Source organism: Nyctibius grandis, chromosome 11 (genome assembly GCF_013368605.1).
Source record: "Nyctibius grandis isolate bNycGra1 chromosome 11, bNycGra1.pri, whole genome shotgun sequence".
In the NCBI taxonomy this organism is placed as follows: Eukaryota; Metazoa; Chordata; class Aves; order Nyctibiiformes; family Nyctibiidae; genus Nyctibius; species Nyctibius grandis.
This window is the reverse complement of record NC_090668.1, coordinates 11,513,263-11,528,733: the sequence shown is the minus strand read 5'-3', so window position 1 is coordinate 11,528,733 and position 15,471 is coordinate 11,513,263. Positions and strand designations below refer to the sequence as shown.

The following is a 15,471-nucleotide window of genomic DNA, read 5'->3' as shown; positions in this document are numbered from 1 at the left end:
GCCTATTTTGTTTCAATAACCCCATTTTTCTCTTTCTGTTTGTACAGCGTTTTGCATCAGATTTCATCAGCAATTGCAAAATTCTGTTCATAATCAGGCTTTAGCTTTCAGTGAGGATTTTAGGTTCCTAGGGCCATGCTCATTATCTTTATAGTTAAAAATGTTTATTTGTTTTATATAGAGTGGAATAGTTGGATTTGATTGAGGCTACCATCTTTTTCATTAATATAATTTCTGTCAGTGAACAAAGCTACTGAGCCAGGTACTGGTCTCACTTACAGTAAGATATTTAAAATGTCTTTCTGAAGCTATTTAACAGACCTCCCCTGCCACAACGTCTGTCACAGTCTGGCTGGCTATGTCTAAAAATTAAAAACAGAATCTATATTCTTACCACAGAAGAATTTACTTACAACGTAAAGTGTGGGCATTTAGATTTGAAGACAAATTAATAAAAGACTTGGTTTTGCTAAACTATGCTGATGTCTAACACCTTTTATTTAGGTTTCTGACTGCCAATGCTTTTACCTGAAAAACACCTTACCCCTAGTAATCTGCTGTGATGAAATATTTTTATTTCATTCTCTAGCCAATACTTTCTTAAGCTTTATGAAAATGCTGTAGATCTTACTTTTTTATTCATTGATTAATGATGCCTGAGACCAGCAGACAGATTGGGGACAAGAAATTTGTTTGCCTCTGTCCTGCCAAACCAGTTCTGTGGGTCAACAGCAGATTTCAGTCTCAAGGCTGTCAACCTTGCCTTTTTCAAGAGTATTGTTTTCACTATAAAAAGCTTTTCAGCAGTTTCCAGTTTTCATTCTTTTGTTCTTTTGTATCAATTTGTATTTGCATTTATTCCATAAGCAATATTTGAACTCCAAGATCAGAGCTGTCAGCACAATCTTAAACTTTACTTAAAGGTTCACTTAAAGCAGAAGCATAAGTCATTTCAGTGCCAGATATAAACTATTAAATAATTCAGTGTATACTTTTTCAACAGACATAAATTATTGACCAGAAAATGGCCCAGCGAAGCCCAATCTTCCCAACTCTTGCCCCTTCTGAAAGGTACAGTTTGGAATGTAAAAAATACAATCTTCCTATTGCAGAGTATTATGTGTCTGTCAATTCTCTCTATATAGTAATGCTGTGACTTGGGACTTCGGCATTAGTATACAAAGCAAAGTGAAATACTGTAGACTTATCCAAATCATGGCCCAAATCACAATTCCTTACTCAGCTTTTACTTAACCCTTTCCCAAAGAAATGAAATAGCTTAAACTGTAACTGAGTAGAAGTCCTCAAATACTATACTTTAGCCAGTCTTCTAATAGCATGGAGTAAGTGTGAAAACTCAGAGCTAGAACTGACCTTTGTTGGAGTCCTCATATATCTCTATCAATATCATCACGGTGAAACTAAACTGTTAATTTGGCTTATTAACAGGAAACAACATGGAGAATACACAGCAAATAACAGTTCCATGAAAAGATCTCTATCAAAGTGGGGTTGAACTTGCATCTTCCACTTATGCTTCTGAAAGTTTTTTTTATTTTTTACAGAATATAGCAGCAGGAAAAGATTGCATGCATTAGCAGCCTAATTTTTTTACTTGGAGCACCTGTGAGCTCCATTGCTTTCCATGGAAGCTATGCAGTGCAGAGCTCTCTTGAAAAGCCTAGACAATTATACAAGGTACCCAAATGTAAGCTATTTTGGCGGAAAATTTGACTTCTAAGACTATGAGAAGCTTGTCATAATTTTGGTCTGTCCTCAGTTTCTATGCTCTTGTCCAGCTCATGGGGGAACAAGCTTCTGTATGGTATTACAGGATAGCCACAGAGACTGAAAAAAGGAACGGACGCAAGCTACTCCTTTTCAGTCTTGGCTTGTTTCCATTTAATTTGCAATATCTACCTTCCACAGTTACTGCTTCGATTAAGCCTGAAAACTGTAGAGACAAATAGCATTACTTTTGAAACTCAATAAAAGGGTTTTGAATTTGGATTCTTAATCAAATTCTAGTTCTGAATTGTAACTACTTTTATAATGCTAATGTCGTGTTCTTAAGATCCTATGCTTTTGTAAGCTTCCTTAAAGAGTAGGAAAAAGAGCCTGACCTGCCTGTGTACAAGATATGCACAGTAGCCAACACAGTACCCACTTATTTGTAGCAGTAGGCCCGCTCTCTGCGAGTATTTTGGTGCTTCTCCCCAGTATTGCTACTAAGATAGTATCACACTATCTCCAGTGGAAAGACACTGCAGAGTTTTGTGTGAGAACTTAATATCTGGATATTCTTCTTCACTAGACGGGTTCGAAACATAGCGCTGCATAGCCAGGCGTTGACAGCGGTCCCATTGGCATCTGCGAGCTTGGTGGATCAGCTGGAAGACAGAATCCTAAGCCATGAGAAAACAACGGCAGCTCTTGTGGAACACGCTTTTCGCATTAAGGAGGACATTGTTTCCACTCTGCACAGAATGCACAACAAAGGGGGGGGTGACCGGTTGGCTAGGCAACTCTTGGAAGAACATATCCGAAACATAACGGCAATAGTGAGGCAGCTTAATCGGGACATCGAGGTATGTTAAGAATTCTTCACAGGACTAATGCCGTCTCAGCTACTTATTCCTTCTAATTTAATAAGAAAGTTTTCCACAGGATAAGTAAAGGTCAGACAAGGTCTGAAGATCCTGTAAGCTTATAAATTGTTTTTATAACTTGAAAAACTGTTTGCAAATTACATAATTCTTTCAGTGCCTATGAAAATACCACAGGATATTAGCATATAAACACAGAAACCTTTGTGGTACTAATAAGCTTGCTTTCAAAAGCTGCACTGGAAAACCCTGAAAAAATGAATTAATGCGACACTAATACCCAGCTCAACTTCAGTCCAAAGGCTGTGCTGTATAAACACTAGGAAATGCCTTAGCTCTGTAATAAACTTACTTTCACTTCTGACTTACTGATGACACCAAGTAGCCAAACCCAACTGCTCATTTTTATGACCTAATCATACACAGACACGTGACTTCATGTCTGACCTCTGCTGCAATGAGCAACAGGGGTGTGGTGGGGAAAATGAAAGGATAAAAATTAATACTTAAGTCTACATTCCATTGTCAAGTTATATTTTATACATATTATGGTATTTATGTCCAGATTGGACACTAAGAATAAGAAATAATAAATGACCTAAAAGGTATCTGGTTTAGTACGATACAAGACAAAGCTTTTAATAAAGTAATAATGAAATAGTATCTGATGTTACTGAAATACTGAAAAATAATGAGTGACATTTTAAGTGTACATTAAATGGGACATACTGAGTTTGTATTTGCATATGAATGCTTTGTAGATGCTGCAGGAACAGATACGTGTCAGAGACAATCTCAGCTATGGAACAAATTCTACCCTGAAGAGTCTGGAAATGCGGCAGCTTTCTGGTTTAGGAGATCTTCGGGGAAGAGTTGCAAGGTAAAAGTCAACACGGAAGTATATTTTGGGAACTAGCTAATGTTGTTTTAATCTTGAAGTATGAATGTTAATGATAATGGGCTGAATTCAACTTTGGCAAAATTCCCAGAATAATTTTGCTCTGCGTTTTCAAGAAAATGAGTAATAATTCTTTGCGTTCCAGTATTACATATTAAATTTAAAAACATCACCCTTAATTCCTGAAATTAGTTTTTAATAAATTACCACAAATTTCTTAGGAATTTGGATTTGGTTCAGCTTTAAAAAGTACTATGGTTAGACTGGTCTGTCTTTGAAACAAATTAATTAGCACAATTATAAAGGCAGCATGGAACAATCTGCACTTGTAAAGAACAGAATAGTTGCACATTTTTGCATATATTTTAGAAGTAAAAATCTGTGGATTCAGTTATTGGTTAGCCATATTAAAAACTACGTAGGCTACCTGACACATAAGGAACAGAAAACTATAAAATAATAGAGGTTTTACAGGCTACTTGAAACTCCAGGTTACAATTGTGCAACTACACAGACTTCAGGTTGTGTCATCAATGACACATTTACAAACCCCAGTACAACAACATTTGCTTAAGTGTCTGTAAAGTTGAACACAAAAGACGGAGGATACGTACAGCTATAGAAAAAGGATCAAATCTTGCCTAAAAGTAGCTTGGCTAATAACTTCCATGGAATTATACTTGTCCTGAATTTGACCTACTGTCTGTATTGTACAGATAATTTTTCTTTTTTGTACTCTGACTGATTTAGTGATAACCTTCAACTGCCTACAAAAATAATCAGGGAGGGATTTTCCTTGAACTAAAGTTTTCTCATAAATTATTTGATTGTTTGAATCTCCCACTGTAACTTTCATAGCCTATTTTGTAAAGAATACTTTAGGGAGGTTTTACATACTCATTTTTGATTTTTTTTAAAGTTATGCACTATCCTTTAGTAAACAGGAATGAACTAGACAAGTTTATTTTGTCAAATGAGAAAATTGATTGAAACAGAAAGAGAGATATATATACACAGATATATTTCTATCTCACCAAGAAATCCCTGAAAAATTTACATACTTAGATCTTCTTGCTTCTTTATATAAAAGTCCACTTTGAGATCACACTACATCCTGAGAGAGGTACGTATTTGGAGCAACACAGTTACTGACACCTTGTGAAGCAAAATACAGTGCCTTTGCTTTCAATAACAGAACTCAAGTGAATAAACACATGTCAGCATGAACTTCACAACGGGGCCCAGCCTGTCCCGAGTACTTGGCGTGGGGATCGGTGGTGGACTAGCACAGCCGGTACCAGGATTTCTTCCTTTATTTACTTAGGGCAACGCCCTTGCACTGCGCCTGGGTTGCAATTTATCTGGTAATTGTATGAGATTATACCAATCTGCCTTATGTCAGACTGTGCAATGAATGTTGGATATTTGTATTCATCACTATAAGAGAATCAGTGTATTGCCTTTTAACTGTTACCTTCTATTCATCATTATGGTCTCTACATAAAAATTTTCCCTGAAAAGGGAAGAAAATAGGCCTCCCTTTATTAGACATCAAGTTAAAGCAGTGTTCCATGGGAGAAAGCTATTTGCCTTTATTTACAGACTTATTCTACTTTGAAAATTAGTGTTCTGTGAATAATAATTCTAATAATATCTGGAGATCGTGGTCAAGATGGCAGTTTGTTATGCTGTTGGCACTATACAGATACTTAGCAGAGACTTGCCCTGTGATAAACACTTTCTGATTACTCTAGCCAATGCTCCTTGTACAAAATAAGCTGAACTCGCCTAATGTAATTTTACTTGTACGTCTAGTCCTGCTAGCTTCAGGTGAGTTCAAAGAGTGAAACCTTAGAAACATGATCAAGTTACTGTGGGTTACCAACTCACTGCGCAATAGCTCTCAGCCACAGTCTAGGCCCTATGTATGGCTCAGGCTGTAGTGACAGTGGCTAATCTATCTCCAAGTACATCACATTTGCTCTAGGCTAGAAGTGTGCAGAGGGACCATCAGTGTGAATCAGTTTATATATGCTGTGTAATAGTAAATCACCTAGTTCTGAGCCTTTTGGTCCTGTAATAATTTTAGTGTCAGTCCCAGGATTCTGGCCCAATTTCAGTTCCAGTAATTACAGGCATACTGAACATCCTATTCAACTTCAATATTGGAGAAAGTGGTGTTTATTTCCTAACACAAACTGTTCTGTAACATGTCAATATATCATCAAACAACTGTCTCATTTCTTGAGGGGTGCTGCTTTTAATGGTGAGAACAGGGATCCCTACATGCACATACAGTTCTGAAGCACAGCTCCAAAACCACGCTACGCACAGCTCTGGAGGAGTGAAATTCAGGCAGACCTCACAGTTGACCTCACCTGCACCACAGAATCAACTAATATCCCTAGCAGAAGACAACTGAATACTCAGTACAGCTCATGTCTCTGGGCCATTTCTCATTAAGCATAATTTATTGATGAATTTGTAAAGCAGTGTTCACCATGAATGATGCTGTACATTTTCCTAAGACTCAGCATGAACTTTAAGAAAAATATTACCTCTATTAAAGTCCTTGAAATGTTCTGCAGAAAGTTAGATAGATGCCAATAGATCCATTACTCCAGCCTCCTGTCCCTGATGTTGGCGATTTTATATAACACAGATTTACTAATTCTATTTCTAGTGATATTAGATCATAAAACTCATGAGTAGTGCCTTATAATTTATTTACATAATAATTTATGGACTATGATCATTTGTCTGGAAAGTTTAAATGCAGCAGCCTGGTCAGAACCATAGCAGTAGCTGTCTCTAGAAGCTTCCTGATAGCTGAAACATCCAGAGAAATGGCAACTATGCATGTTCAAATTGGGCCTACTTTGCATATATAGATGATTTTTTATATACATTATAGATCTGATTCATTTCAGACACCCTGGACTCATTACATGTAGGCAGATTTTCCTACACTGCACAGAAAATGAGTCTGATGCATCTGGGATTCATCTGGGATGCAGCAGATAAAGCTGCTGCACTCCAGCTGCTCGCTGCTTATGAGATGCCCCCATGAGGACTGATCTGGGCTCCCTGACCCAGGCTGGTCAGAATCTACCAACTCTGCTGTTCTTGCCTAGTGGATCTCCTGGATGTATCAAATTGCTTTTTACTACTTGTTCATCAGCTACTTTTCACTAAAACACTGGTATTTTAATTGAAACATCTCCTATTATAACAAAACAGGAAAATTAAAAATCTGTGTGTACCATCATAGCATGTTTGTATAGCATCCTGTTGCAGAGTATCGGTGTAGTTCTCAGCTTTATGTGGTCCTTGGTGATAGTGAATAGAGCAACCATTGTGTTTCAATTTCTTAGAGATCGAAGACAACAAAAATACTCTTCAGTGTGCCAGAAAAATAACTACTGCTTTTGCTTACTTGGAAGGCAGTTGTTTGATAATTTCACTGTTTATATTAAACATTACTGGCTTCTAAAATTATACTGTATTCTGAAACTGAGAATAATACTTAGCATTATGAAATTTCTCCATTTATTCTTCGTTTACTAATTCCACATAAGTACACAGCTTGGCAATCAGAACTTTCAGAAGATGTCCTCCAAAATCAAACAGTAGTAAAACAAACACATTTGAGTGCATCTTTGGCCCAAATTTCAGCAGTGCATGTGTGCAACTGCACACAAAAAACCGCACTGGATTGTTTGTATGGCCAGCTTCAGCACTTCAGAGGTGAAGACAGAATTATTTATTGCGCATTTCTTTGTACAAAATGGTTTTATATACAGCTCTTACATTTTTAAACTATCATTCTTCCTAGAAACCTTAATCTACTTCTCATTTTTTTCCTTGTGCTTTTAAGATGACCAAACCTCAAAAGTTGTTTTCAACTTCTGTCTTTATATCCGTAGTCTGCTAGCTTCATTTATATAGACAGTCTGAATAAATTACCCAGGAACTTAAATTCAGTGTTCACAAACATTTAGTTCTATTTTTAAGAAGAATTCTATTGTCATTTTAACATGAATCTATAAAGAAGTATCACAGCAGAACTTTCAGAGGTATGGGAAATTCAGAGGGGATTGTAGTGTGCCTTTTTTTTCCCTCTTATTCTTTTTTTTTTTTAAAAAAACAGGAAAATTCCAAACTATAATGTGCCCTTTCATTTAGATTGCTGATTTTCTTCCGACTCATCATGCAGTAGAAACCTGATTCAAAAGTGTTAGAAAGCCCATGGTTCTCCATATGTTCATCTTATTATTGCCTCCCCCCCATCTGAAAGCTAGTGGAAGCATAGACTAAAGTTATCTTATTATTGTAAGTTTTTAACTCAAAATGTATATTCACATAACTAATACCAGAATCTCATTCTTTGTCTGCAACACACTAACATTTTCTTCCAGGTCAAAACTAATCAGGTGTTTGTAAGTGTGTACAATATATATAGCAAAGAGACTTCTCTTTGACTACTTCAATATACCAAATAGTTGTTTTTTAAAAAAAAAACAACATAGGAGGATAAACATTCCATAACTACAGACAATGGAATTTAAACTTTATTCCAGCTTTGTTTAAAAGGGTGCCAATTACAGTATACCTGTAGAAAAACAAAATCTGATTACTACATACCGGGCTGACACTAAGTTAACATAGTCGGAATTTCAATGCTTCAGTTACTGTGCAACTATATGACCTCTTTGATCATGTAACCAAGTTCCACAAAGAAGAGAGGTGCACTGTGATTAAACCCAAAACACTAAGTTGCCTTAAAAACAATTATGGATGCCTGCTGTTTACATTTGCTACAGTAGTTTCAAAGCTGTTGCTTTTTATATTTTCTGTCATGCCTCAGAGAAACAAAACTAACCATTTTTTTGAGCCCATAGGCTTTTGGTGACTAGATGCAAGATGATTTCATTCCTCCGATTCTCCCCGATCATAACAACGTGGAGAGATTTGGCTTCTCTCACCTTTCTAAAGAAACTGCCTGATTGTAAGACTTACAAGTACAGTTCACTGCTGTGTAAACCTTAGCTGGTCTTCCTACAGATATTACTAATTGGTCTCACAATGCCGAGCTGATGAACTATAAATTAATTTCCACAAGTTTTATAATTTCTATGTGTTATTTTGCATTACTGATTATTTCATATTGAAATTGTACTGTAATACTAAGCAGATGCTCTTTGTCATTTTAGCTGTTACTTTCCCTTCACGTTTAATGATAATGGTAGTTACAGTAACCGAGGTGATGAAAATGCACATTGAAATGAAAGCCTTCCAGCTGAAATGTGACTAAAAGAGGGTAAAATGTGTCATTGCTTTAGGTAATGACTTAGCGTGCCTTAGCTTGTTCCATTTTACTGCTTTTTTCTCCCTCAAATGGTAACTGCTATCTGTTTGCTGTCAGTTTCGTAGATCAAATCTGGTAACATTGCTGAGTACATATTTCCCTTAGCAAAAAAATATACATGACTCATACTTCACAGAGGTCTTACTCCTGAAATTACAGTACTTATATTTTTACAGCTCAGTTAACATCCTTATTGTATTCCTGTAGATGAAATCCACCTGACCAAAGTATTTTTGAAATGTGGTGGAAAAATGCACATATTCTGTAGCACATTTATCCTACAGCATCAAGAAATGTTCCAATGTGAAGAAAGGAAACAATAATTATTATGTTCCAGAACTGCATTTCATAGTCTTTTGTAAGACAAAATTGTCATTGCTTTCAATGACAGTTTTACCTAAATAAAGATTAATACCTGTAAAATTTGCCCTATGTTGTTTACTATGCATATTAATTGTATACTACTATTTCATAAATAAAAATAAGTACATAAAACTCAGAGGAACACAGCTACAATAACGAAAAAATAGTCCTCAACTATTTAGGCTTCTAATCACGTAGGCAAAATCATATACACCGTAACAGATGTCTTTTGGAGTATGACAAAAATACGAGGTATGGAAATTCTGCATCTTTGCATTTCTAATGAGATTTCCCTGACTGATAACAACACAGTCTACAACTATTATGTCAGTGCCAAGAAAACAGGAATGCATGTGTCAGACTACTTGACTTCTAGTCCCATTTGGGAGCAGTTTGCCGAATACTATGAGATGTATCACCATTTTTACAGCCTCATAAGACATTGTTTCACTAGATAGCCAGCAATTTCACAGAAATGCCCAGTCTAAAATGGGTAGTTTAAAATGCTTGGACCTTATATTCTATTCAGCTGTTGCTTTGGTATTTATTTAAACAGGTGTGATGCTGGGTTAGCCAGACTGTCTGCAGAGCATAAAATTACATATGAAAGACTTCAGAGCCTAAGTAAAGACCAACACACCTCCAAGCTGATCTTAGAATCTAAAATCAAAGAGGCAGAAATACAGGTATGGTATCTGGACCAAAGTGATCCATGTATGGGTAAGAGTTATAGTCTAATTCACACAGACTCCACTACTGTTAATTACTATCCTGGGAGGTCACAGATTTACAGATGGAGAGGTGTATCTTCTCACAGTCCTTATTAGATTGAATATTGGTACCTAGCTGCATTACTGCACTGGTCTAACTGAAAAAAGGTCCTTAGTTTGCTGCCTTCAGCATTCTGCGTAGAAGGGGCTAGTACTTAACGGCACCTGAAAAGACTCCAGGAATGAACAAAAGTCAGTGATTACTGGCCTGAAGGGCTTCTTGGGGTTGGAATGTGAACATGACACGGATGCTCTACAAAACTACCACAACAATGCAAGCATCAGTGTCTCTCTCTGTATGTTTTGGTCTTCCCAGGATGATTTTTTATATATTTGAACACAATTTTTGAAGGTCTGCAAAACAAAACTGGTTTTGGGTTCTGTGAATCCATTAATCTGTCCGTCAGGTTTCTCTTCCATTGGGTATGAGAATGGAAGTGAGCACTAGATACAAGCAGAGACATGAGATTAAGGAAAAGGATTCTTCCTATCTATCTCCATCTCAAGGCCTTCACATTTTCTTGGGCAACAGAAGTATTTTACATCTTCATTTTGTGGTAGGTAAATGGTTAAAATCCACTTTACCTTTTCTCAGAAGATTCAGTATAGTATATTAGCATGCCAGCATGCTAGGAGCATATTGTCATGAATCGTGTAAAACAGAACAGTATGTTTTGTAAAACTGGGATGATTATGTTAGTAATGACCTATCCCCAGTTAAATCCAGCACTTTTGTCACTGCAGTAGCCATTATACATGAAGTGATGAAGAATATCACTCAGTATTGGTGGAGTGCTTTGCCATTCATTTAGTCTGCTTATGTGACAACATGGAGACACATGGATCCTGTAAATTCAGCTGTCTCAAGGGGGGGGAGCAGACAGACGCTTTCAAGGCAAGACTGTTCAAATTATTTATGGCTGAAAAATTACAGTTTTCACAATGTTGACACTTTCATCTTGTGAGACAGTATATTTTTCTTTACAAAGTAAAAATGTGTAAATTCAGTAGTTTTTGAAATGTCAGCAAAAATGGCCCTTCTTTAAGATCTCATCTACTGTTATGAAAATGTCCCAGATGAGACTGTGATGAAATGCTGTTGAAAAATAGTAAATTCTGAGTTTTATTTCAGATTTCTCATCTTCTGAGCAGAGTAGAGCAATCAATAATGCAACAAGAAGCAAAGCTGAAGATTGCCTACAAAGATAGCAACCAACAGCTCCACCTCCTGGATATGAAGTGAGTGCCCAGAAAACCCTACTGCTGGCATGTGGCTTGGGAGACAGGGCCTCAGGTTCCCAAGTTTGACTGTTGTAATCTTCAGGTCTACAAAAACACGAACCCGTTTAAATATGTATGTGTGCTCAACAGATATTATGAAAGCACAATGGTCTGTCAAGTGGGACTCGCTTTCAACAATTATTCTTCCCCTAATGTGGTTAGGCAATTTTGAAAAGCCCATTAAGTCCCTAGTTAAGTATTCAGGCAGAACTTGTATTAAAGAACATAACTAAGGATTTTTGTAAGAGTGGCCTGCTACATTTTTGCAAGAAATGTAGGAAGCAATGAATGCTGAAGGTGGCTGTCAAGAATGGGGCAAAAAGTTCAACTCAAGCAACCAGGAAGCAAGGCACAGCATTCACGAAGTGTTATTGCTTTAAATTGGCTTCAAATATGAACATATAACTCAAATACAAAATTTATTAATGATAAGCTACTGTGCTACTACTAGACATTATATAGGGATATATTCAATTCAGATATTAACTCCTCTCCAGGCATTTCACTCAGTGGCAGTCCTGGCTTAAGCCATCCACATCCCTACTGCGTATTGCCATCCTCATGCAACCCCATTAGTTATGTCAGTAAAACTATTTGCAAATCAGATGAAAGAATAGATCCAGATTTCAAATATTCACTGGAAAAAAAAGACTGTCTAAAGAAACAGTATCACTGCCACAATTGGTTGATGTAAACTTGAGGTGGGTATAGGCAACGTAAGTGGGGATATATGAACTGGAATTGCCACTAAAATAAATGGGTACCAAGTCTTTGTTCAGATATAAGACCTATGGACATGAGGATTATAATGTGAAGGATGACCATATTCTGTTTTCAATGCTGCAAAGAACTTGCATTGACTATGCCTCAAAATGTGATGTTTCGTATAAATAACTGCTATTTTGTTGTGCTCTTTCATCTTTACTTTCTAAAACAACATTACCTTATCCAGTTTAGTAGATTTAAAGTTCAAAGATTCACCTTAATATGGTGTGAAGAATGTATTAAATTGTCATTAATTTCTTTATGAACATGACCATAAAAAAGTCACTGCTGAATAACAAAAGTTCTGCTCTTTTGTATCTGCTAATTTCCATTATGCTTTTAGATTAAAAAATGCTATTGAGGAACTCAGCAGCCAGATTTTGTCTGCACGTAGCTGGTTGGAACAGGAACATGAAAGGATTGAAAAAGAACTTGTGCAAAAAATTGACCAACTCTCATTGACTTTTAAGGAAAACACTGTAAGTTTCATTAAAATGTCCTAATAATACTTCTCAGGAAGTATTCGAAAGCATTATTAATAACTAAGATGATGTGATTGAGATATTATTTGAGTGAGATTTTTCAGATCTCCTCAATATTTGTATAACTGTTTTCATTGATGTAAAGTATAACATCCTCAAAGCCTGAGAGTCTTCAAATAAATCTGATCGCTTCTAAATAGATCAGTATTTTAGCCTACAGTAATCCAGTCAGTTTAAACCATTTTATAAAAAGAAATTATAATTTCTTACACCTTTGAATTCCACATAAAAGATGATTAATCAATATCTATTGCATATTTGGGAAAGACCACTGTAATTTCATATGCAGAGTAAATCATTAAAATTCTTTTTCCTGGCTCCAGGAAATGAGTGGAAGAGCTACAGAGGTGAAATTCAACCAAATGGCAGAGAAAATTGATAAAATAGAAGAAATACAGAAGATAACCATGGAAGCACAGGAAGCAAAAGAGACTGAAGAAAAGATAACTATTCGCATTGGCAAACTTCAGAATGAGATTAATGAAGATATAAAAGAAATGAAAGCTGAAGTTAATGCTGGTAGGACCATAGTTATCAAGTTCTTTATTCCGAATTGCAGTAACAATGATTGACCTGTGATAATACGCAAAATGCCTTTGCTTGTATTGAAGTAGTTTAAAGACTTCTGGGCCAGATGTCATGGCTGCACCTGTGGCATTAAAAAGGATTTTCACTAAGTGTGAAATTCATAGCAACAAGAGGTGATATCTTATTAGCTTAGAAGTGCTCTCCCAGAGTATACACAGGCATAGCTTGGCTGTGATCGGGGGCATTCTTGCCATCAGCACAAAATTACAGTAGTTTTTTTCAGAACTTTTGCTATCTTCTTAGCGTAAAGCAGAGCATTATGGTAGGAAGCACATTCCGATAGCAATTATGCGATACTCTTGCTTTTGATTATGAACTAATTTAATTTTCACCTACAATTAGGATTTGCAGCTATCTATGAGAGCATTGGGTCTCTACGTCAAGTTCTAGAAGCGAAAATGAAGCTGGACAGAGATGAACTACAGAAGCAGATCCACCAAATGAAGCAGGAGGTTCCAACATGGGGAGAGGCCGGACCATGACTGTAAGATTTTGTCTGAGATTAATGTTTACCTGGCTAAGTAGGCAGACTATAATCTTGTTCCAGTCTGTACTCCAAATTAAATGCATGTACCAAGTGACAGACCTCTGTTGCAGAGGTCTGTATGTTCACTTAAAGCGGTAAATGCAAGCGCTTCATAGATCAACTGATGACAAGCTTTTATGGGCTGAGGTGCTTATTTGCCACTGCACTACTCTAGTTGCTCTCAGGAGATTAACCACTGCGTAAAACTGGAGTAATATATTGGTGAAGCTGGCACCTAATTTGCTAAAGGCATTTCAGTGCTCCCCAGTTTCATAGCCTTGATCAGGCAGGTATATCCTTTTATATATATATATATAAAAAGATAAGCACCTGCACACACCCTCCTTTTTTTTTAAAAAAAAACACACCAAGTTGATATCATTTGTTTAATAGCAGTTTGGCAAGGTTCTCCACCTTGATACAAATTACTTCAATAATTGAAGTCAATGGACATTTTTACAGTGACTTTCTCTACTACTGACTTCCTGGGCAGACAGAATTGAAACTAAACAGACCAATTTTCAAAACCTCGATACCATCAGAAAATCTTCCTTTAGTTTTGCAAATATCCTCTGTGTGTGTGTGTGTAAACTAAGTAGTGTTATATAATGTAGTTGTAGACTAAGATGATTCATGAACAATGTAAGAAACTTAACTCATGTGGTCTTAAGTATTGTGACCTTTTTAAATTAATAACCAAGTGGAGCTGAGACAAGGTAAAAGATGTATATAAAGTATTTTATAACTGGGCATGTGTTCCTATGATGTGTTTCATTATGTCGGTAAAAACTTTGAAAGGTTCGAAAACAAAAGAGAAGGTGATAATCTAACATAGTCTGGAGAATATAATGTAAAATAAAATGCAGTTTATGATCTGCTCAGAAATTTTTATTGAAGAAAAACAAGTGATTCTTCAAATTTAAGTAGACTTTAACAATTTAGTAGATTCAAATTGTTAACTGCATTCACAGTATTTCCAAATAATAATGGTGCTTATTTCCATTCCCAGAACAGATTATGTAATGAAAATCAGCACCCATATGGCACATTAATTTAGACAGGTAAAAAAACCCCACACATATGTATGTTGATTTTGTCTCTTCATTCATAGCCTGATATTGCCCCTCATGTTTGTAAATCATGCAGGATTAAGCACTCATGAAGAATAAATTACTTCAGTATCCTATTAATTTATACTACTAATAGTAATTCATATACAAAAATACTATTAATTTACACAAGCATTACTGTTAACATAAATAAATTAATAGGATGTCTCTCCACTGTCTTTAATGGACCTTTCTTTCGGACAGTATTGCAAAACCACATTCCTATTTGGAAGATCAGTAGCCAATATCTCATCATTTTCATGAAAGAAGGTTTGGCCCACAGAGTCACCATATTAAAAAAAAAAAAAAAATTACTCCAAAACCTTAAACTCATTAACTTCAGTAGGACAGTGTAGTGTGTAAAAATCAAGGAAATCCATACATCTTTACCAGATTAGCACCTAAGTTTATATTCACTTCCTATATAGTTGAAAGTAATTTAAAGTATCAAAGATTGATGAAGTTTTTTGCAACTCTGGCTTCCAATGCTCTCTGATAAAAAAAACTGCCTCTGTTACTCCTGTTCTGTATCATCCATGTGCTGTGAAATATATTTACAATGGCAGCTAAGGGGAAAGCCCAGTTCACTAAAGGAAGATAGCGAAATGCTTGCAGATATTTCTTAAGAATCGTGTTAAAAATTCATTCTTTATTC

The 15,471-nt window shown here is 36.1% G+C and overlaps 1 protein-coding gene across 1 annotated transcript; it reads left to right on the top strand.

Annotated features, from left to right (window-relative positions):
• Nucleotides 1-1,024: 1,024 nt before the first annotated feature.
• FAM81A (family with sequence similarity 81 member A) lies at nucleotides 1,025-13,663 on the top strand. The gene is made up of 8 exons (XM_068410824.1): nucleotides 1,025-1,071; nucleotides 2,315-2,588; nucleotides 3,368-3,486; nucleotides 9,792-9,921; nucleotides 11,138-11,244; nucleotides 12,395-12,530; nucleotides 12,917-13,112; nucleotides 13,524-13,663. The coding sequence occupies exons 1-8, from the start codon at nucleotides 1,025-1,027 to the stop codon at nucleotides 13,661-13,663; spliced, it is 1,149 nt and encodes a 382-aa protein (XP_068266925.1).
• The last annotated feature ends 1,808 nt before the right edge of the window (nucleotides 13,664-15,471 follow it).